The sequence below is a fragment of the Oreochromis niloticus genome, linkage group LG12, assembly GCF_001858045.2.
Source record: "Oreochromis niloticus isolate F11D_XX linkage group LG12, O_niloticus_UMD_NMBU, whole genome shotgun sequence".
Classification (NCBI taxonomy): domain Eukaryota; kingdom Metazoa; phylum Chordata; class Actinopteri; order Cichliformes; family Cichlidae; genus Oreochromis; species Oreochromis niloticus.
The window spans coordinates 25,319,371-25,342,076 of record NC_031977.2 but is presented as its reverse complement, the minus strand read 5'-3'; the positions used below and the strand labels follow the sequence as shown (position 1 = coordinate 25,342,076).

The window sequence follows — 22,706 nt, the reverse complement described above, 5'->3', positions numbered from 1 at the left end:
TCAGTGCACAGTACACTGCTTTTGAAGTGCCTGTTGTGTAAGAGCATGTGATATACAAGCATGCACGCACTCACACATACAGTTCACAAGCCTGGAGGGTACTCTGCTGCCATGGATCACCCACAGTGGATAAGCAATTTTTCTTTGATATCCACACTGGAAAAGTTTGTACTTGGTCTGGAAAGGACTCTCACTCTTAAAAAAAACAAAAAAACAAACTTCCTCTTGAACAGTTTCATTGTGTTCAAAATAACTTCAAATTTCTTTTTTATTCCTTAAGTTTTTAACAGGGCCTTGAAAATAAGATTACTGCAGGTCAGAATAATGTAGGGCTGTGGTCTGGTGGGAGTCTGTGGACATTATGGTTCTGGTCCAAATCAATTATAGCACAATACCTGCCCTTTGGAAGCTTTCAATTTAGACCTTTTGGAATTACTGGCTTAAAACGGTTTCCTGTTTTCCATGTGTGGGTGTGTACACTCAGGTACTATTATGTGTACCAGTGTGCGATTTATAAACCTTGAGAGAGATGGTGTGTGGAGATCAAGGAAAATTTTAGCCAGAATAGGTACGCCTTGTCTTTCAAGTTAAGCTTTGTATTAGGGTCAGTGAGTTTTGTCCCAGTTTGACGACAGAGTGAGGTTCTCTCCTTTTTCTCCTGTTTATTTGAAGGTTTCCAGAGGCCTCAGTAGGTAAACCAGTCCTGTAATGTTCTACAGCACACAGTTTGGAGAAAATATCCATACATAGCAAAATATGTTATTCTCTCTCTAACATACCCATGACTGCACTGAGGAACGTGTTATCCATTAGCCATGAAGGTACAAATATGTTTGTGTGTGTGTGCAAACTGCAAACAATTACAGGGAGTGCTCCCAAATGACCATGCAGTCATTTTCCCAAATAACTACACCTCTGTGCATGTGTGTGTGTGTGTGTGCATGCAGGTCTGTGCGTGCGTGCGTGTTACATGAATGCATTGTAATTCTCCAGCTTACAGTATCGTGTTGCTCATCCTCATCATGTGGTTTTCTCCAAATGGGATTTCTTGTTTTGAGTGACACAGTCTTCAGCCGTAGATAACAAACACTGTGTAATGCCATGTCCAAAGGAAGTGCGATCCCCTCTGCTAATCCCTAATCTCTTATATGCTTCCTTTTGTACATACTGTACACTACACATGTACATCATTACGTGTTGCCAGAGCCTCGTGTAATATGATTGGCCTAGTTTTATCTGGACACAGATGGGACCTACAGTTTGAGTTTTATTAATGAGGCAGACTGACTGAGTCGTAACTGACTGATGAGAGCCGCATTCAAGTAGAGGGGAGGTAATACAGCCTGTTTCCTGTACTGGTATTTGAGGACAAATTAAATGACACCAGCAGTGATTTAATGTCTAAAATGCACACTGGAAGTGTGTGTGTGCGAAAGATCTGTACTGCTTGGTTTTCTGCGCTATCTTCCGAATACAAAGGTGGCCTTAGTTAATAAACAGTCTGCTGGCATCATCTGCTGGATACGTTTGAATCATTATTAATTTCTTTTCATTCCGAAAGTTGTCACTAGAGAGCACTGTTTCACTACAAACGTATCCAGCACGGACTGTTTTGAAGACAACGCAGGGAACAATCTGTGTTGTCTCCATTTCTTTTGAAATCACCTGCGGCAGTGAAAAAAGTACCAGTATAGTTGCTTAACCAGTAACAGTGCCAAAATACCAATAATACAAATCAAAGTCTTGTGTAAATGTCTGCTTAGTGCACAAGTATTATCATCATATGACTTGAAGTAGGCTATTAATAAACTGCACTGAAGGGAAAAGGTTTTGTGACTGATATGTTATATATGTATATTATATTATTTGTTTATCAGTTCTGATACATCAACGTGTATCTAGCATTTTGGAGCTGTATGTTATATATGTGTATAATACTACTTTTTAAAAAGTATTAATCTTGCTGTACAAACCTAAATCTGGTTACAGAAACCAAATACAACATTTTATTCTAGATTTCCATATCTCTTGTGTTTTTATGATTACATTTTTTTTTTTTAAAGTTTATTTAAACCATTTGACGTGTTCTCTTAGGCAGAGCTAACACTGGTTTAATCATTAACAGCGAGTTCTAATTTCATCTTTAAACACAGGTCTCTTAAATGTAAAATCTTAACTGGTGACCACAGCAGTAGTAGTCGAGCAAAAAGCACACTATTAAATAAATAGAATAAAATGACCAGATATAATAAAACCTCCAAATTGGTGATGAGTATATGTACTTAGTTACTAATGTTTGTTTAGTTTTGATCTGCTCCAAAATCAAATATTTGTTTATCTTTCTTTCTTTTTTCCTGTTTTTGTTGAACTCATTCATCTAAAATGATTTACAAAGAAGCCGATGGAAAAACAGATCACCCTCTGATGGTTTCAGAAGAGTGGAAAGTGTTTATTTTGGCCTAAAATATAAAGATCAACATTGAATAGATTAGAAAATAAGGATGTTTATTTTTTTTTTCTTAAATTAAATCTGAGGCCCAACCCCCTCAGCAAAAGCAAGAAATAAAGTTTTAAGAAATGTATCTGATGGAAGACTAAGAAAAATGATGAAAACATACATAAAAAAATAAGTTTGAGCTCATATTTGTGTGCTTTTGATGAGTACGTTTAAATGGACTCACACTTTAGGGGCTTTATTCAATGTGATCGCTCAGTTTCAAGTCCAACCTGAAAACCACTGGGCATTTCTTTGCCCTCTGCATGGAAAACTGTGGCTAATGGAAGAAAGAAGTCAAGCAGAACAGCTATGCTTGCTTACGTGTTGGGTAATGGATATTTGTGCATGAGAGGAAGTGGACTACTTTAGCTATGGCCAAAACAGAAGTGTGGGTGGCTTAATTAGCATCAGGAAATGAAGCAGTGGTGATATTGGTAGGTGGTCTTTTCGCAAGTGTTGGTACTAGTTCTTTGTTATTTCAGTCCAACCAGTCGAATATAGAGCTGACTGGTTATTAATACTGTGTCGAAACAGCCATGAGCTTTGACAATACTGATAAAAGTAAATGAAATTTGAAAATAAAGAAAAAAAGTGCAGTAATTTATATTATTACCTGTTTAAAATGGTTTTAGTCAAATTAAAATGCTATAAACACAAATCGGTGTTTTGGACTTTCCAAACTTCCTGATTAGAAATAACTTTAATGACTTTGCCTCTTAAATGTTTTTTTTGCCAGACTTCCTGTCATGTGCCTAAAGCGATTCATGTTAGTTGAATAAGTGGATGTGAAATTCCCATTGCTGGCTGTTGAGGTCAAAAGGGACTTCAGACTGTAAAACCCACTTGCCACAGGATAATCCATGAAAACGCTCAGCAGCACAATGTTTTTTAATGCCTTCTGATTCAGCAAGAGCAACCGAGTGCAGCAAGGTCCGCGTGTGAAATTATGCATTTGTAATGCGCTCTGAAAACACTGAAATGCACCTGGGACTCGATGGCCTCATTGTTTTGTCTGTGCGGTGAACAATGACTGGATCAGTGTGTATAAGTAGTACAAGTAGTGAGGTGTGGTGGACAGTAGTGTGCAAAACAGTTTTTTCCACTCACACGGTTTTGATATGTTCCAGCATGTTTTATTTCAGTGGAAAAACAGCAGGAAGCCAAAGGTATAAAGTGCAGTAAGAATTATTGATGTCAGTAACACTGTCATAAGAAATACTGAAATAAATAACAAAACATATTTACACAATTAAAAAAAAACAAAAACAACTTTTTCCAGTTTGAGTGTACCAATCTGTCTCAGGATATAGAATGATACCAGCTGTGGTAAGTGCATTTCTAACTTTCTAAACGTGAGAATAATGAACTATTGCTATAAGAAGATAACACAGTGTTTCCTTACAAAAGACATGTCATGTCACAGTGGTTAAAAGTGTATGAAAATAAGTCAGCCCTTCCAAACAATCAGGCACAGAAGTCAAACAAAATAACACACCTGCACGCACACACACACACACACACACACACACACAAACCAAACAGGCAGGCACAACTCCACTCAAGTATAACGTCAGGGAAATTACCTCATAGCTGTTCCAGCTAGCTGGCTCAGAATCACAGTTGTTCATAATGTTTCCATGACACTGTGGTTTACATTGCTAAAATATGGCATTTTCAAAATATGACTGCAACCATGTGATGCCAGCAACACATTTAGCTTTCTTCTAAACGTACAAAGTAAACTTTTCAACAGTACCAACAACACATTTATGCATGTGGTTTGAGTCCCGGTAGTGCAGCGAGTCCAACGCAATATGCCAAGAGGCAGGAGAGTCAGTTAAATTTCACAGATGGATTTGTGCCTTCATCCCTGACACAGAACATCAGTCTCAAACTGCAGCAGCTGTCCCATGAAAGCCAGGTTTGGCGAGATGACGTGACGCCGCTGCTTGACGAAGTCGAACGCCTCGTCCAGCCGGACACGCTGAGTGTGCATGAGGTAGGCCAGACAGATGGTGGCTGAACGGGATATACCTGCCTGACAGTGCACCAGCACCCTTCCACCGCTCTGCTTCACCGAGTCTATATGTGGAAACGGAAGAGAAAAAGACAAAAACAGGAAGAGCAATCAGCATACTGTGCTTCATTTCACATCGGCGGTAATGTTTTACGAACAGAAAGCACAGAAAGTTGGGCTAAACGAGCTGTCACCCCGGAAATGAGCGTTCAGTCACCAGTCACTGCTATAATGGAAGTTCCTTTAAATCAAATTCCACCTTCCCCTGAACTCAACTCTACAAGGAAAGCTGGTCAAAACAAGCTCATGAAAACCATCAGGTGTTAATAAACTCTTTCCTCAAGCTTAAGCTGCATAATCCAGTTGTTTTGTAACCAGATCATTAATGATTACACTGTTGGTCCCCAAGTGTAGGACTGAAAATGGATTATGGAGTTTAAGGTGCTTAAAATGTTATAGGCTTTTATTAAAAATACAACTGGGCAGCTTATTTAACATGAATTTAATTTTCTTACTGGGCCTTCTGTCTTTGCTGGACTTTGGACTGACATTTCTGTGAGCAAACACTGGACTGGACTCTCATTTCAGAGGTTACACATCAACACAGTTTGCAAATACTCACCAATGAAAGCGATGGAGGCGGAAAAGCAGGCTCTGATGTCTGCAGCCAGTGTGTCCTCCACAGTGAGTCGCAGGTACTGAAACTCCCCTTCATAGAAGTTGGGACAGGTGGAGGACACGTTGAGCACAGCTGTGATGCCGGCTGCAGCCAGAGTCTCTCTGCGGGACGAGTGGATGGCACTGCCCAAAAACAAGAAGGGTAGCAGCTCCACGGGACCATCCTGCAATTTGACAACAAAAACAATCACTAAACTGTTTCGTCTCGTCTTGTCTGTGGCTTTTCATCACACAAAAAACAAAACAAAACAGACAAACAAAAACATTTTAATTGTAATATTCTGTTTTTAAATCTTGTATTATAAATTTTAGCTCACCTGATCATACGCGGGTGTCCTCCGGCCTGTCACTTTTGGCTCTGGCTCCACTGCGCAGTGATTGATGGTTGAAGTGTAGCAAAGCTCCGGGTAGGCCGCAGAAAATGCCCCAAATCCACCTAAACAGAGGTCACATTAGTATGAGGTTAGCCGTAAGCTTTCAACATGTCCTCTTTAAATGTAAGGTCTGTGCCAAATAACAACAATGCTGTTATAAACATGAACTATATTTAAAAAAAAATGTTTTAAAGGTTCCTTTATCGTTTTGGTAGTATCGAAACACTTTTCGATCATTACAAAAACGTCAACAACAATTTTATTAATCTATTTAAAAATAAATATAGGTGCTTTTAAATGGATTTAAACCGTCTGGAGTTTTTTACCTTGCAGAAAGCAGATCTGCGTGTGAACTTCGTTTTGCAGGGCGGTGAGCAGCATCTGGGCCACGCTCTCCGCCTTCAGCTCGGCCATGGAGTTGCTTCTCTCATCCACCACCACCACCGGGGAGAACTCCCCACTCTGGAGCCGGGCCCTGAGCGCCTTGTCCGGAATTAGCCACTCCAGAGCCACCACTGAACTCTTGGATCTACGACGCAGCATGGCGTTCCAGTTCACGTTTCGGGACTCGCAGATGTGCGCCAAGGAAAAGTCGAGAAATGGTCTGCAGTCCAGCACCACGCACCCTGCAGATGTGTACTGATCCCGGGGGGTCCTGAGTATGTGAACCAACTCGTTGCCAGTTATTTCCAAAGGTTCGTTGATTGAATTCATGGTTGAAAAGTAGTTGAAGTTAAGTTAAAAATAATAAATTGTAAAAAATAGTCAGTTTAGACAGGTAAAAAGATTTTAAAATCCTTTAAAATATAATGTATAAGTTGTATCAATTTTAGATGCAAAAAATGTCAAAGTAAAGACTTAATATTGTGAGTTCTTGTTGAACTGTCCTGCGGGCCGGTTACAATCGGCTCTAGGTTCATAGTTTCACTTGTTCATTGATAACGGCTGCGCGGTAGGCGGGGTCTGCGCCACCCCGCCTATTTTCCACAGTAGGAACAACGTCAGAGGCGGAACGACCATATTTGGTCTGGCCGGCACTCCTCATATGGACACTGACGTCAAGCCTTATTTTCCTACCGCGCACGTGGTCGGAGTTTGGGGTTATCCCGTGTTTTTATGTTGAATGACGTTATACTGAGAGCTAAAACCCTCCCTACCCGGTCGAAACGCCTGCCTTCAGCGGAAAGACTGAAGGCTGAGTGTTTTTTTTCGGCTTAGATTAATCCCGCACCACCGTGTTTTTCTGTTGTAGGCCCATGCTGCAAACATAAAATGTCAGCACTGACAATGTTTTTATTCTGCTGCTCTGTGGAGTATTTAAAAAAAGCAAAACTAAATTCTCTGCTGCACTGCATACACGAAAAGCACAGACATGTTATTATTTAATTATGATTCAGGCGTGTGGTACTTATGGATTACCGTGTATGGATTTCTTTTTTGCAAAGGGGCATTGTGAAAAGCAGGTTATTAAACACAGACCTGTCCACTTCTGATGTCCAGTGTGTTTTACTTCAAGTATGAAACAAGAAGTAAATATTTATGAGAAATTCACAACTGCATTTTAAAAGGTCAGGTAGTTTCCTCAAACTGCATTTATTTTAGCTGCGTCTGTGGTGTGCTATGAGAAACATGTGGGATTAACTCTGAATAAGCACTAACCATATTCATCACAAAATAGCACAGCCCTAAATTTTTAATAGCTGAATGGCGGTGGATGGAATGACGCAAAGGAAAAGACATGATGCACTTCAGTTACGAGAAATTTTTACTCAGAAAATACAGGACTATCCAGAAGTTTCAAGTCAGCCCTCATTTTATAAAACCACTTTGCTCCCAAGGAGTTAGAATTTCTTGCAGCAATGTAATAAGTTCTTGTAATAATGCAATAATGCTTTAAAGTGGTGTAGTGGGCTGGTTCGGCAGACTTTCTGAAGGCCTTTCAAAGTTTTCCTTTGAACATTGGCTGCTTTTTCACTTCTTTTTTCAGTCCTTATACCTGAACAGCTTGACATTGACCTATGAATCATTCAAGCACAAAAGGCACCTGACTCAAAGGATATGTAGACCCGTATTGTGTCTACACATAACAGGAAACTCAGCATAAAAACAACTTTAGGTCGTGCCTTTAGGCACTTTGGTACCAACAATTGTAAAAAGCACATAATTTGCTACAATTTCTTCAATCGAATCTATGAAAAATGCTCAAGATAATACTTTGACAGACATAAAACAGGATTTTTTGCACCAACAAGGTGATTGAGTCCTTAAGAAATAGGGGAAAGGAATCCAGCAAAGACCTGATACAGGACCTGAGAGGTGCATCTGTTGAGCTAATCCATCTACTGTTCACTAAAACATCCTCAGAAATGATCTCAGTGAAGGGTGGCTGTCAAAAAGCCACTCTTGAGGTGCACCAAATTACACGAGAACTTGAGATAGAAAATAAGTAGCAGCAAGTCTATTCCAGATTTTAAATCTTTGGTTCAAATTGTCGTCAATATGTACGGTGGAGAGAGGTACATGAGCAAATATCTGTCATGTGTAACATGGTAGAGAAAACAGTCTTCAAGAAGCCCGGATAAGTATTCCTGAACACTACTCAAAGAAATTACAAGAGAACCTGCGTGAAGGAGTACAGGCTTTGTTGAAAAAACAAGCTGTGCATACCAAATATTAACTTATACACTGAATATTGAAAACACAAGACATAAATTTGTGGTGTAAATTACACCTGTCCTCTGAGAAAAAGTCAACACAGCCTTTGAAAAATCCAAAAGTTGTGTTGGGGGGGATTTTGTTGATACATCTCATTGTTAAACCAATTTATTTAAACTCAGCATATTTTCAAGAACAACAATTATGCACTCCAACTGTGCCCACAAACATGTGTACAACCCTGTTACCAAAACCTATATAGTCTGGTGCAGGAAGATACAAAACAATGACTGAAATGGCAAAGAGGAAGTGACATTATTACATCATGTGCTAACGTCATGGGCAGATCAAAGTTCAGCTCTCTTTAACTTATTTTGTTCTGACCAGACTGAATGTGTCACCGTTACCAGTGCAACCCTTTTTACTCATGTTTACTCATGTTGAACAATGGGTTTGAGGTCAGTTCCTTCATCATTAATACTCAAATTGTCATGACCATTGATCAACAACCATTGATCAAAGCCCACTGATCAATGGCCATGAGTACCATTCACAGAGAGTTGGGGAATGGCTGCAATCACAGCATTGTAAGATGGTGAAAGATGTACCCTTAAGCCCCCTCCTCGATTCAGAGACGGTCTTTCCCTTTTCACGTAAATGGCCTCCTTGACTCCGCGCTCAAACCAGCGTTCCTCCCTGTCCAGGATGTGTACATCCTGATCATTGAAAGAGTGTCCACTGGCCTGTAGGTGTAAATAGACTGTGGAGTCCTGGCCTGACGAGTTAGCTCTTCTGTGTTGTGCCATCCGCTTCACCAGAGGTTGTTTGGTTTCCCTGATGTATAAATCATGGCAATCCTCCTGGCACTTAAGAGCGTACACTATATTACTCTGTTTGTGTTGGGGGACCCAATCGTTGGGATGGACCATTTTTTGGCACAGCTTATTTTGGGGTCAACAATTTATTAAACAATATTTTTCAGGTTCCAAAGTATTGGTAACAGGTTCATGTCAAGCATAGCAGACAGCAACTACAGTATGTCATGAAGTGTATCTTTGATGCATGAGCTGGAAAAAAATATATTTTTTTGAAGATTTATTATTTTCTTTCCATAAATAAATAACAGAAATGTATAAGATAAAGGATATAGATTTTACCATTTTTAAGCCAAAATTTTCCTCCTTGTGTCCTGGCGGTTAGAGGGGGTTCTCTACCAGCCGGAGGGTCGGGGGATTGATCTCAGACTCCTCCAGTCCACATGATGAAGTATGAGTGTGAATGTGTGAATGTTAGAAAGCGCTTAGGTATAGATAAAATGCTGTATGAGTGTGTGTGTGTGAATGGATGAATGAAAGGCACTACATAAAAAACAGTCCATTTATTTGATTTATGTTTGCACGTTTCAATAACCCATTCCTAATTTTTCTAACAAATCATGAAGAGATGAGAGATAATTCATGACTTTTGCACAGTACTGTATCTTTAAAAAATGACATATTGTCAGACTTACAGTAACTTAAAAGCATTGTGATCAACAAGAGAAGTCATAAATTAGATGGAAGTCTTAGCAGAAGCCTTTCAGGCTAATATAGAAAAAAAAAGTGCCACCTCTCAATTTTAAATATAAAACAATTTATTTCCCTTTTAAAATTAAATTTCAAATATCACACAGTACAAACTCTTTGTTTGGGGGACTGAGCAGCAGACCGATGGTATTCATGGTTAATGGTTACAGTTAAGTTACCATGTTGGTGACTTTTTGGTGACTTCAAAGCCTCCTCCACATTGAGTGTTGGGGGGGGGGACCTAAATGAACTCTGGATTTTGTGTTAGTGATCTCTGTATTTGTCATTATCTCAGCAGTCTGAAGTACATGAGCATAATTCTGTTAATATCTACACGTAAATATGATGACAAGTGAATGTGTTAGCCACTTTTGGTCAGATCTGATCACACTATGCAAACACATTAACCTCATAACAAACAATAGCTAGTAATTACTCATAGGATTTTAAATATTCAGTTGTGAATATTTAACTACTGATAAACACCTGAGCACTAAAGCCAAGTTTTAGGTGCTTTAATGGATCTCAGGAGTATTTTCTGATGCTTTTATTGAATTATTTTTCAATAAAAGTTGTTATGGCAGTGAAGACAGCAATCTTGAGGTCATTCCACCACTATAGGTCACTCATGTGAAAGTATACTCTATGTGTAGTGTGGGACGGTTTTTATCACGAGGCGTAATCTGACGTCTTTGTCCTCGTTTCCTCATAACCCACATTAAAAATCAGACTGCCTTCCCACAGATCTCTCCCACTCAAACCTCTGACTCCACTTTCTTCTTGTTCCCACTTCCCTCTTCGCCCTCCCCTGTGGCTGCCTGCTGCTCCTCCAGCAGTGCTCACACTTTGTCATTCCCTCTCCCTGCTGAGGCTGCAATTTCAGTCCACAGCAGTATGTGCACACAAACACTCAAACTGCACACTTCATCATGGCTGTCAGTGAAGTCGCTGAGCATGCATTTACAGTAGCCTCAGCCTGCATATTAGTTTAAAACACACACACATATAAACCCACGTAGTTGTAAGATTGTGACGCCACTATCTCTGTGTGAGGGTGTCTTAAAGATTTTTTTTCGGCTTTCGCCCCCATGTCAGTGAGCCAGACAGGAAACAGCACCACACATACATCCTGTCACTATCCAGACAGACCACAGCCTCTCTCTTTTTCAGCCTCTGCGCACACACCCCCTCACACTGTTGCGACCTTTGTTTCATTTGCCTTTGCTCATAACCCAAGCCGGCTTTCAGTGATTAAAATACTCTCATCAGGAATTACCCTGAAAACCTGAGCAATAATTCACCGGTGACTTCCAAGTGGCAGTGACTCATCCAATATCAACTGATTGCTTTCATTTTTAAACCTTTCATTTGCTTTTCTTTGTTACCAATCATGACCTCATGTGACACAATGGCAAAAGACAGGTGTGAATTTGCTGCTGTTGTTGATGATTCCTTAGCGCCTTTTCACAGGAAATTTGGTTTCACACCAACATCCCCTCAGATGCGCACAACAAGACAAGAAGGCAGAAGCAGCTAAATGATACGTGACGGACGTCGAGGACTGGCGTTGAGATCATGACAGAGCCTGTGTAAAGAGTAAACAGACTATATTTGAAACCAAAGCAGCTGATATCATCAAGTGTGGCAAAAAAAACAGAATGACTAAAACATGAGTAATAATGCAAATGCTAAAAAAGGGGCTTTTGACCTTATTGTGTACTTTTGAATGAACAGATGAGTAACTAAACATTAGATGAATCTTTGATGAAAACGTCTGCTCCTTGCTTTAGCCCCCTCCTTCCCCACAAGGGGATTATCCAGGATTAATTGGATGGCTGAGGTTAGTAATCTCTGAAAAACACTGTAATCCAGGAGATTTACCTCATCCCTGATTCCTCTCATAAACGCCCACGTGATAACAACATCGCTTCATTCAGGGGGAACGTGTCTTTTGCCAGAGAAAGATAACTGTCTTCCAGTGAGCTGTTGCTTAATGTCGAGGGGTTTCTGGGGAATTTCTGCGTTTCTGAGTTCAGCTGTGTTGTATAGTCTGGTTTTCTTACTCCGCAAACTTGTTTCATGGCTGACATCACTTCGCTTGATTCATTTTTCACGTCTTTCAAACATGACACCCATGTCATGTTTTGCCTCATTTGCATGTCGCCAAAATCTATTCTCACTTCCACGTGATTTCTAGAAATGACATGGCACTTTCTGCTGGGGAATTCATTTCACTGCAAAACAAAACGCCAAACCTGAAGTGAAGAAAAACCTTCCTGTTATTAAAGTGTGTTTTTACTGTACTGAGTTTAGTTATCACGTCATGTTTTCTGTCCCGTTTTCCTCCTTCCTCCTTCTTCTCAGTTCTGTTGCTGTTCTCTGCTGATTCATCATCACTCTACAAAAAAGGATCACACGCGAAGCGATTTAGTTTCTTTTTTAATTGCTTTTTTGCTTTTAAATTGTAAACACAGAATTACCCATTACCACGCAGAACTTGAGGTGGAAATCTAAGTTAACACCTGCGGCTAAGGTGCTGTCATCACTTCCTGGAAGAAGTGACGACACTTTCAGTGAAAACAACTTATCGCCGCAATTCCCTTCAAATGTAAACAATGACCTTATTTATGTAGACTGATATCGCACATGGGATTGCTTAACAAATTATAATTCAGTCCTCAAACTGCACGCGAGCACGGCCAGTCCCTTTTGTCTTGCATTATTCAGTTTGTCGTGTTCTGACTGTTCTGTGCTACCTTTTTCACCTCCACCCTTCCTGCAAACCTCTTGTCCCCTCTTTCTCCCCTCCACCCACTTGCTATGTCTCACCTCAGGACAACTGCGAGTCCTACGCTTGCTGTCAGAGTCAAAGCCGTAACCACAGTGATGAGTGGCACGAGCAAGGCCCCCGTAGGCTGAAAAGGTGAGTAGCTGTCTCCATGAGGCAGGGAGGGCAGAGTGACTAAAGGCCAGTGAGTCTGGTGAGGAGACGGTATGACTGCGAAGAAGGAGGAGAAGATGAAATTTCCCTGTGAAATTACAGTAAAGGCGGCTGGATTTGCCAGCTTTTGTCTGTTAATTTATGTACCTACTATAATTTAGCAATTTTACATTTTCTTACTTTGTTCTTTTAGTGTACTTAAACATTTACATTGCCAAGTGTCATTACACCACTGTATTATAGTATTAAAAAGGGCATCATCAGTTAATTCAGGTGCATTGACAAATAACACTACATGACTGTACCAAACTGTACCCGAATTTTCACGAAAAAACTGCTGTGGTATAAGAATGAAAGTGTTTCGCAATTCTGTGGAAGTCCATAAAGAAAAAAAGGAAACAAGAATGCAGTAAACAAAATATGAGGAAATCCCAAGATTAAAGAGAAAAATATTACAGAAACAACAAACAAGTGTAATTAAAAGAAGCCCCAAATTACAGATAGTTTTAGCACTTTTCTAAACATGCAGTAAATTTGTTTCTTTTATAATTTACTTCTTTATTTGTTGTGTCTTAAATGACCTTTAAACTTATTTTTAGCAGCCCTCAGACCAGAATACTAAAATCTGTGACATTTACTGAGGCAGACAACAGCCAACAACATTCTGTGTAAATTATTAGAAGTATTATTAGTATATTAATTCAAGTTTAGCAACTCAGAATGTAGTTAATGGTCAGTCCTATTTAATACAGCATATCTAAATGCTGGGACAGGCTCCAGCACCTGGCGAGCCCCTAAACTGGAAAAGCAGAATAAAATGGTTGACTTAATGGATGGTTGGATGTATGTGTACCAGTGAGTGGGAAAGTGGCTTGATAGAAGATGGTTCCATTTTGGGCTTGCAGGGAGCAGCGGTATGTTCCTTCTTCATCCAAACGCAGTTGATTCAAGACAATAGACGAGTCTTCTGTCACTATCAAGACACTGAAGTCACTTTCATTCATCTGTGTTTACAAATTAGGAAAGGATAGTTTCAAGTTAGGGGTGTAAAACCGTCAGACAGTAAATATGTATGATACTGTGGAGCTGAATATGGAAAGAAACCTTATATAAAGCCTACAGAGGCATGCAGATACTTCAATATGTATCTATATAGAAGTATTTAGGTCTCTCTTAATGTTTGTGCCTTCATTTGTCATCAGTGATGGAAATGAGACCTTATCAATATCTGATGCTCCTGGCACCCAGGAGTAGTGGTACTCTGGTCTACCCAATAGAAGACGGTGCCATGGAAGAAAACAATTCAACAAAGCCTGGCCTCCTTCCTCAGCCTGCACTGGATACTCTGGACAAAGGTTGAGAGGAGGGAGAAAGTGGGATCCTCCATTTGTCTGAATCAGGATTACTTGAATAATCTTTTTCATTAGCCTCTCACATGGACAGGCAGCAGCAGTCACTCACTTAAGCACACATTTATACACTTGTGACATCATATATCCATGCACTCTAAAGAACGGTGCAGTCCCAACACATAGGAATAACTCCTCCTAATCCACTCATGGATTCACACGAGAACAAATAAATTAAAATATACCACCACAGTCCTGTTGGCCAGTCGGAGAGGGACAGATGTATACTTTGTAGCGGCAAGAGACGCAATCCATTACTCTTCTAATTAGAAGCCCTGATAATGACACACAAACATGCACACACACCCTCTAAAATAAATACTACATGGATATAAAACGATGTACAGCAACACAGAGAAAAAAAATCATGCATGATGAAAGTAATATATATTGCACTTATGTAAAAGAGGTTTTAGAAACTGCTTTACAGCAAACACATAATACACATTACAGAATAGACACATAGGCAAAACAATTAAATAAAACTACAGTACGGATGACCTAAAACAGCAGATAACAACAAGTATCAGATATAAAAAGGATATTTTAAAAGTTTAAAGGGTGGAAGACTGAAGGTTAACATCAGGAAAAAAAAGGCAGGGAAATCTGATAAAAATAAAAATAAAGCCAGCAGGAAAACAGAAATTAAAACACTTAAAACACTTTCCATTACAAAAAAAAATGTTTTAAATCAGTTCAAAATACTTTTTTTGTAATGGAAAGTGCGTGCGTGTGTGTGGGGTGGGTGGGTGGGGGTGGGGGTGGGCATAACTAGAGACCTAACAGGCCCCCAGAGATGGAAATAGTGAGCAGGCTGTTCACTGGCAGTTTTTAAACCACACACACACACACACACACACACACACACACACACACACACACACACACACACACTTTACTTACTTTTCAGTGCCATTAATAAACAATGGTGATTGTATGCCATAGCATTAGTCCAGACTGTGGGAGCGGAACAGATGATCTTGAAAGGACCAATAAATGATTTGTATGAGTTTGATTTTAGGAAGTTTGCTGATATTTGCTTGTGTATTTTTTTTTTTTTTTGTAAATCTGTAAGACTGCAGACATTTGTAGTTGAGGTGGTGTTTACTGAGAAATAAATCTACGCTGTGTTGGCAAAGCAGCAATTTTCTGTTGTTGCAGTATTAGAATCCATCCATCCATCCATCCATCCATCCATCCATCCAACCACACAGAAAGTCCCAAACTGGCTGATGGGCTAAAACTTTCAGGCGATGGTGCTAACCCTTCTAGCCTACATATACTGAACATTAAATTAGTCCTGGTACTGATCCCTATGAGACCACACATTTTTCTGGAAAATAAGCAAATCAAACACCAAAATAAATAAATAAATGAAAAGACATTGGTTCGTCAGATGACAGCAAAAAGCGTTTTACAGTTGTCTCACGTCTCTCGATCAAAATGTTACGGTCCACTGTCACTGGAACAATCTGTATGAGTCACTCTTAAAAGATCATTTGTCACAGTCTCAGTACTTACCACATATGTTGGGGCATAATTCTGAGGGAAAGAAAAAAAAAGATAATAAATGATCTGAAACTAATGCATGTTTTTCACAGCGACGACTTACAAAAAGTTTATTGCCTCATACTGTGCAGAACCCCTACGGTTATGCAAATTACCACTGGGGATGAAGGCATCCAGATGTTTCTCTAAAATCTTCCTGCCTTTCTCCATGATCTGAATAGCTTCAAATGTTACAGATCCTTAAAAGACAGATTTAACATGTTAATACTTTCAGTGATGATATAACGGAAAAGTAATAATGGCCTCCTACTTGTTGGAGTGTTTGGGTGCGTTTACAGCTACTGTTTATTTCTGTGTGGAAAGAATAAGAGTGATAGATTGTTTTTTTGTTTCTCACCAGTGAGCTTGGTTTTCAAGAAGCGATCAAATTCACTCTGGTATTCAGTTTTAGCTCTGTATAGAGTAGTGGGATCTGAGCAAAAAAACAGTTCTATTTGGTTTATTTTGATCATTTTAACTGTCTCACACTCATATTTTTGTCCAAAAGCTACAACAGTAAAGTTTCCAAATTGTAAGAAAGAAACGTTTTTTGGCCTGACATTATCGGAAGAGAAGAACTACGAGATAACAGTTTCTTGCTCTCACCAATGAGCCCCTTTCGTTCCTGACTGGTCTCTATGTAGGTCACATAGGCTTGGTCACGAATACTTTGCAAGTTGAGCTGGTCTTGCAGAGTGGGAGCAGACAAGATGAAGTCCTCGTGCATCATTCGGATGCTGCGGTCGCACTGCAGACAGGCCCTGGCTGCAGTGACACAGCAGAGCAGGGACACCAGCATCAACAGCATCTCCCCTCTGCAGCTGAGTTTTCCTGCAGCAGAATGAGTCACTTTGGCTCCAGTGAAAGCTTCTAAAACACAGCTGCCAAATATCGTTGTCCCTGTCATCACCATTTCATCTGTTGCTCCTATTGAAATGGTACTTTTACAATTACTGCTGCTGTCATACTATTACTCCTATCACGTTTTCTGCTCTTTCCCTTAAACTATGATTTGGCAAAGTGTTTGTACCATTCTGGCTCTTTCTTTAAAATAAAAATAAATTGATGAATATGTACTTAATAATATGAGGCCAGAAAATTAAAATAATTTTCATTGTTGATCGCCTGGCCTATTATTCATTAGATTAATCAGTTTAACACAAAATAAAACTATGAAAAGCACCTTCAAGCTTCACTAAAACGCTGACTAGCAATCAAAGCCAAAGAGATTTAGCATAGTAAGATAAAGAATATCAGCATCATCACACATACAGTCATATGAAAAAGAACGATTTCACGTGAAACTATCCAGTCCTGTGGGAAACTAAGTATACCCCATGAGTCAATAGCTTGTAGAACCACCACAGCAATAACTTGAAGTATTTGTTTTCTGTATGACTTTTTCTGGCTCTCACATCATTGTGGAGGAATTTTTGTCCCACGCTTTTTTACAACAGTGCTTTCATTGAGGTTTGTGGGCATTTGTTAGCTCTTTTAAGGTCCTGCCACAGCATTTCAGTCTGGACTTTGCATGCCATTGCAACACCTTGCAGTAGTCTATATCTTTTTTTGTCCCTATGTTATAAATGCTGGATCCTAGACTGAACGGAGCTGAGCGCGATCACCACACACAAATAAGTGGAACTGTGATAAGGTACCAACTTGGAATCCATGTCTTGTCCTAGTTTTTTTTTTTTTTTTTTTTTAAATAAAGGACAAAAAATGAAAATCTTGATTCTTTTTCAGCCATTCTGTTGGAGATTTGCTGCTGTGCTTGGGTTCATTGTCCTTTTGCCTGACCCAGTTTTTGGGCAAGCTTTAGCTATCCGACAAATGGCCTCACATTTGACTCTAGAATACTTTGGTTTACAGAGGAGTTCATACTTGACTAAATTACTTTAAGGTGCCCAGGGCAAAACAACCATACATCATCACCCCTCCTTCGCCATTCTTGGTAGCTAGTACGAGGTACTTGTGCTGATATGCCGTGTTTTGGTTTTCATTAAACATGGTGTTGTGCATTAAAGTCAAACATCTCCGTTTTGGTGTTATCTGTCCAAAGGATATTGTTCCACAAGCTGTGTGCTGCCATATTCTTTTTAGAGATTAGGCTTTCCCCTGCTTCTACAGAAGTCACCTTGTTCAGTCTTCTTTTAATTGTGCTGCCATGAACTTTAACATTTAACATGCTAGAGTCTGACATTTAGCTCTTGAGCTCTTTGTAGTTTCTCTGAGTTTCTCTTGCTTCGATGTTCAATCCTAGGAAGGTTGAAGCATTGTGTTAACACGCGTCTGAATGCTCCAAACTGCTAAACATTCTGCTTCCTTAGAGGTGCTCCCACTTCCTGCTGATCAATTAATCAACTTAACCTCTTAATTCCTAAGGAAGCAGTAATGTGCACTTCGTTTTTCCACAGGAATGTCTACAATTCTTTTCTTTTCACATGACTGTGAAAAGAAATATCCATTAAAGAAAGAATAAACTGATTTATTTTGCACCTTAATTCAAATTGTTTCAGGTTAACCACAGCATTACTAAGGTGTACATTACATTAAGAGTCACCATTAAAGTCACTTGACTGCTAACCACGTAATAGACAAGCTCCATTTTCATTCTGTGGGCTGTTTTGAAGGTCATGCACTGGGCTGGATCCTTCTGACTGGGTCTGGGGGAGCTGCATTTTCTTTCTTAAATAGAAAAATTCAAGTGCCGTCTTGTCTGACCTTGCCCTGCTGTGCTAAACTACGTCCCTAGATGGTGAATTGTCTTGCCAGTGCAGATGACTCACAGGAGATGCATATATTTTTAAGCCTCTGCCTAGTACCTTCTCTATTTTTATTATTAATATCATTTGATTTTCTGCAGGGAATATGCAGGAAATAAGGAATCAATGACGGAATACTTAAAGTTCACAATACTTAAAGTTCACAGTACTTCAAGTTCACAATTCTCTGTTGGGTTTTTTGTCATGGTGTCACTTTCAACTGGCTTTTTTGCTTTTTTGTCTTTTGTGTGTATAAAATTTAGTCTTGCTTAGAGTTTACTGTCTATGACCTCTGCCTGGAAATAAAGTCTAGGATTGTTTTGAGTTTGATCTTCGTCTCCTCCCTTAAAGCGACCATTCCTTTGTGCCTGCTACTCTGTGTCTCCTAATCGTTTAGATTTAAGAGACAGGTCAGCACGTTGGCTTAAATAAATCAGACTTAAATTTTACCTCTGCTACTTCTTTACAAATATTTTACTTTACGCTAGCCTACTAGTCAAATAGTAATCAAGTAGATTTCCACGCTGGTGGTACAGAAGTCAGGCTATACAATATTATTATCATTCCTACTGCACTTTATATACATATAAAAAAGGAAAATGTTTTTTTATTTTACCATATATAATATTTTAGCTTTTTTTGGAGACTATTTTTCTTATTTATGTTTTTCTATTTGTCTTATTTTTTTCCTGTCCCTTGCGCTGCTGTAACGAGTGAATTCCGCCAGTGTGGCATTAAATAAAATATATGTCTACATCTCTAGTTCTCAGTTTATAGTAAACTTAAAAACATTTAGAACATCAAAGAACCGAAGGATATAAAAATAAGAAGAGTCGACTACTTCGCCATGGTCGTGTCGTTCAGCTGCCCTGCTATTCATAGCTTGTTGCTGTCACCCAGCGGTAGAAAACCTCTTACAGCCACAATAACATTATTGTTTGCTCTCGATGATCTCACCTCTGTGGTCTGTTCGGGAAGTTAGGCAGTGCACTCCAGTTGTTGTTGTCACAAGGTCGAAGACGGTAACCTGTGGTTATGAACAACCATCGTGAAAAAAATAAAAATAAATAATAATAATAATGATAATAATTTTTTTTAAAAACCACTCCATACACACATTCACTACAAGTTGAATGAAACGTTTGACCTCTGCGAACTTGATATTTGAATTGTTTCCACGGACAACGCTAGCACCAACGATTTGGTAAGGAAAATAAAATAATCTAAAAGTAACGTTAAGGATAGTCAACATGAATCCCTCCATTTTGCCTTTCTCTTGTGCGTTTCACATTGTTAGTAGCTAGCAATAAACAAATTTGAAGCTGTTTTTTGGCTCTGTAACGACATTGTTATCACACTACATTTCCCAGAATCCATCCGCGCTAACTCGTACAAGAATGACAGATCGATGGACGAATCAGCTTCGCATTCGCTCCGTTTGGGTGGGACTAACGCCTCTGTCGCTGCACGGCAGGCTTCCGCGCGCACAGACGTTGACCCAGAAGTGTGGTCAGATGCGGAGGTAAGGTGAATGTGTTTTTGTGGGCACAGCTTTGTTAAGAGCAGTTTAATGTTTTGTACGTGACACAACGTTTTTTTTGCGTGTTACTGTCATGGCGAGTATAGCTTTTAATTGTGAGCACGGTTCTGAAACACAGTTTGTGAATACTGGTAGAGCGAGTTACTGTTACGGCAATATCCCGACTCGGCGTCAACGGCCGAGTCGAGTGAGTGTTTGTTGGGGATCGATCAGATATTGGAAGTGTTTGATTAGTTGGGAACACGCCAGCTTGACACGGGCGTGGATATATATCATAACAATACACGTCGTTAGACGGCGTTTATGTCCACTCGGATCCTTTCAGAAAGTCAGATGTCGACGTTTTTAATGTTTGTTGTAATTTAGGTATTTGCCTTGAACAGTTCGTAGTCACGGTGTAGTTGATGTGCATGTTTTTAGAAACCCCTGCATAATCTGCAGTATGGAGCCTGTTGTACTGTCGGGCCCTGTGGATCAATTTAAAATGTTATACATTTCATTCCGAAAGCCATTAAAGATTAATATGATTTCAGCCCACAGTTTGGAGACTAATTGCTGAGGGTTTGTGGCAAATGGTTGTGGTTTGTCCCAAGTTGAGCTTTCAGAAAGCTCAACTTAATTCTACATTTGAGCAATAGTGCAGTTTTGTCAGTAATTACATACCAATGAGGAACAGGATCTTCACTGGAGGAAAATGTTTCCCTGTGTCTGCAAGATTTTTGCAAGATTTCGGTTCCTCCTTGCGCCACTGGCATTAAATAGCATCACAATAAAAGAAGGATGTGGAGCTGAAGGATAATGTTTACCTGTGGGGAAGTTAAGTATGGTTCTGCTGGTGATGACTGCATTCTTATCAATCTGAAAACGGTGGGCTTGCTGCACCTACTTTGAGGGCTATTATTTACTCATCCCGAAGGTGCTCTTACCTGAGGTGAATGTAATTGAATCCTGCTGACATGGTGTCTGCGCTTCCTCTGATCACAGCCTGTTTTTACAGTTTTGCTGGCTCTCTCACCATGAGTGCCTGTGCAGAGCCTGGATACCTGCCATTTACCAGATTAAAAGCCCTGTGCTCTCTCTCGCTCTCTCTCTCTGCTGGATGCTGCTGAACTATGCTATAATAATAAAAGCAAGTGTACAGACAGTACAGGGCCAGTACAGCAATGCTAAACAAAAACAGTGTTCAGTGACAGACAATTCAAGGTAAAACAGTAACCCCTTATCCTCAAAATTGTCATCTTTAGCCTGTAACTGTGCTGCTGATTGGTTGTGACTGCATGCAGATGTGATTTCTAAAACCCTGAAAGACAGCTATTGTGCTTTTGAATTCTTTATTGCACATATTTCTAAATGTTGTTGTTCTTTGGGAGGTATTATTTTGATGGCATGTTTTTTGTGTACTCGTCTCTGTGAGGGAAGTGTTATTGCATCTAAATTTAAATCCTGATTGCAGTGAGTTCTTCCATAATGATATTGCCCCATCCATGAGGCAAAATCAGGTCACTAAGACGGTTTGATTGGTGTGAAAATTATGCCTTTGCAGCCATCAGATTTCATCCCACCTGAGGACCTGACATGTTAGACATCATTAGTATACCGCATGAAGTAATATTTTTAATGCATCACTAAGACAGTTTTTTCCTATAATTTGTCACCTGTTTGTAAATTATCATGTGTAAATTTAAAAAATGATGAAATGCTGTCTGCAGCTCTTTTAAGCTAGCATCAGCGATGATAATTGGATAGATAGATAGCCAGTGTGATGAAGTCTACGGTAGACTGGTCAATATTTATGTCCTGTACTCATTTACTTGGTATTCTTTTAGCACTTTAACTTGCTTTAGCTTCCATTCATTATTTGATGTGATGATGATATTAATGGTGTTTTATTTCTATTGTTTTTTTTTGTTTTGTTTTTTACACTTGTTGTGCTTTAAACTAATATCTGTCTGTCTGTCTCACAGGAGCAGATATACCAGCCCTTTTTCAGAAATGGAGACATTCCTAAAGATTGGCAGGTAGACATCAGTTTTCCTTTCACTCCCACAGCTGCCAGTGCACAGATTTATATTTCTGTTTCAAAAGCTCTGACAGCAAGTTAAGTACAGCTGTCCATTCCTGCCACTCTTCTTCCAACCCTACCTCCCTACACACCTCTCTGCACGCCTTCAGCATGTATCAGATTGTGCCGGTGGCTCCTGGGGAGCAGCAGATGGCTGGGGGACCCGGAGGCTCTCCACTTAAGAAGAAACTTTCTCATGAAGGTCGGCCACTGGTGATGGCAAGTATGTTGGGCTGTGTGCTGGTGCTAGCTGCTGTGGTCGCCTGGTGCTATTACTCAGTGTCGCTTCGTAAAGCCCAGTTGTTCAAGACAGCGTTGTTAGACCTGAACAAGGATGGTTTTATTATTCACAACCAAGCTGGGGCTGTTGTCTTCACTATGACATTCAGGTGGGTTCATATTATTGATTATTTTTAAATTAATAATTGGTAATTTGCTGATTTTTGTCTTGGTTGGACTTGTTGTCTATGCTTTTAATGCTTAGGAAACTGTACAGAGAATCATCTGCATTTTTGTTTCCTTTAACAAGATACATTTTGATTAATAATTTAATTATTTTAATTGCCTGATTGCTTACTAGTGATGGTTATTTTAATGAACTAAAACTAAACCAAAACCTAAAACTGACTTAGTTAAATAAAATAGAAATAAATAC

The 22,706-nt window shown here is 39.6% G+C and overlaps 3 protein-coding genes across 14 annotated transcripts in view; 1 reads left to right on the top strand and 2 right to left on the bottom strand.

The window, feature by feature from the left end:
- Positions 1–3,614: 3,614 nt before the first annotated feature.
- On the bottom strand, positions 3,615–6,489 carry dusp2 (dual specificity phosphatase 2). The gene is made up of 4 exons (XM_003451100.5): positions 5,893–6,489; positions 5,510–5,628; positions 5,137–5,356; positions 3,615–4,579 (listed from the first exon to the last, which is right to left on the bottom strand). The coding sequence occupies exons 1-4, from the start codon at positions 6,278–6,280 to the stop codon at positions 4,362–4,364; spliced, it is 945 nt and encodes a 314-aa protein (XP_003451148.1). The 5' UTR covers positions 6,281–6,489; the 3' UTR covers positions 3,615–4,361.
- A 3,118-nt stretch (positions 6,490–9,607) lies between these two features.
- izumo1 (izumo sperm-oocyte fusion 1) lies at positions 9,608–19,744 on the bottom strand. Of its 10 annotated transcripts, none has more exons than XM_019365830.2 (13): positions 19,567–19,744; positions 19,407–19,476; positions 16,291–16,515; positions 16,043–16,117; positions 15,801–15,884; positions 15,658–15,678; positions 14,322–14,411; positions 13,945–14,072; positions 13,581–13,731; positions 12,616–12,784; positions 12,107–12,184; positions 11,668–12,020; positions 9,608–11,371 (listed from the first exon to the last, which is right to left on the bottom strand). In XM_019365830.2, the coding sequence occupies exons 1-12, from the start codon at positions 19,711–19,713 to the stop codon at positions 11,963–11,965; spliced, it is 1,296 nt and encodes a 431-aa protein (XP_019221375.1). In that variant the 5' UTR covers positions 19,714–19,744; the 3' UTR covers positions 9,608–11,371; positions 11,668–11,962. The 10 variants fall into 10 exon arrangements, with proteins under 10 accessions (XP_019221375.1, XP_019221376.1, XP_005473531.1 ...); XM_019365831.2 differs by having other exon boundaries at positions 11,850–12,020; XM_025896971.1 differs by having other exon boundaries at positions 11,338–11,371; positions 11,495–12,020; positions 16,291–16,449.
- A 75-nt stretch (positions 19,745–19,819) lies between these two features.
- The window catches only part of LOC100695152 (myogenesis-regulating glycosidase), a 33,113-nt gene continuing 30,226 nt past the window's right edge, over positions 19,820–22,706 (top strand). Inside the window, exons 1-4 of one of the 3 annotated variants that reach the window (XM_025896968.1) lie at positions 20,015–20,176; positions 20,987–21,192; positions 21,954–22,007; positions 22,162–22,440. In XM_025896968.1, the coding sequence (XP_025752753.1) occupies positions 20,063–20,176; positions 20,987–21,192; positions 21,954–22,007; positions 22,162–22,440 (653 nt within the window). In that variant the 5' untranslated portion in view covers positions 20,015–20,062. Of the gene's footprint in view, positions 19,977–20,014; positions 20,177–20,986; positions 21,193–21,953; positions 22,008–22,161; positions 22,441–22,706 lie in introns of those variants that run through there. The other 2 variants (XM_013274887.3, XM_019365829.2) reach the window with 2 other exon arrangements.

What these genes read in the sequence shown, in the direction of transcription:
- dusp2 (XM_003451100.5), bottom strand. Translation starts at nt 6,280, where the DNA reads ATGAATTCAATCAACGAACCTTTGGAAATAACTGGCAACGAGTTGGTT. An exon ending in GGACACCCGCGTATGATCAG is followed by an intron (nt 5,357 to 5,509) that starts GTGAGCTAAAAT and finishes GTCAAATTGCAG; the next exon opens with GATGGTCCCGTGGAGCTGCT. An exon ending in CGCCTCCATCGCTTTCATTG is followed by an intron (nt 4,580 to 5,136) that starts GTGAGTATTTGC and finishes TTCCACATATAG; the next exon opens with ACTCGGTGAAGCAGAGCGGT.
- izumo1 (XM_019365830.2), bottom strand. Translation starts at nt 19,713, where the DNA reads ATGGAGGGATTCATGTTGACTATCCTTAACGTTACTTTTAGATTATTT. An exon ending in TGGCCAACAGGACTGTGGTG is followed by an intron (nt 14,073 to 14,321) that starts GTATATTTTAAT and finishes ACCTTTGTCCAG; the next exon opens with AGTATCCAGTGCAGGCTGAG. An exon ending in GAGCATCAGATATTGATAAG is followed by an intron (nt 13,732 to 13,944) that starts GTCTCATTTCCA and finishes TTGTAAACACAG; the next exon opens with ATGAATGAAAGTGACTTCAG.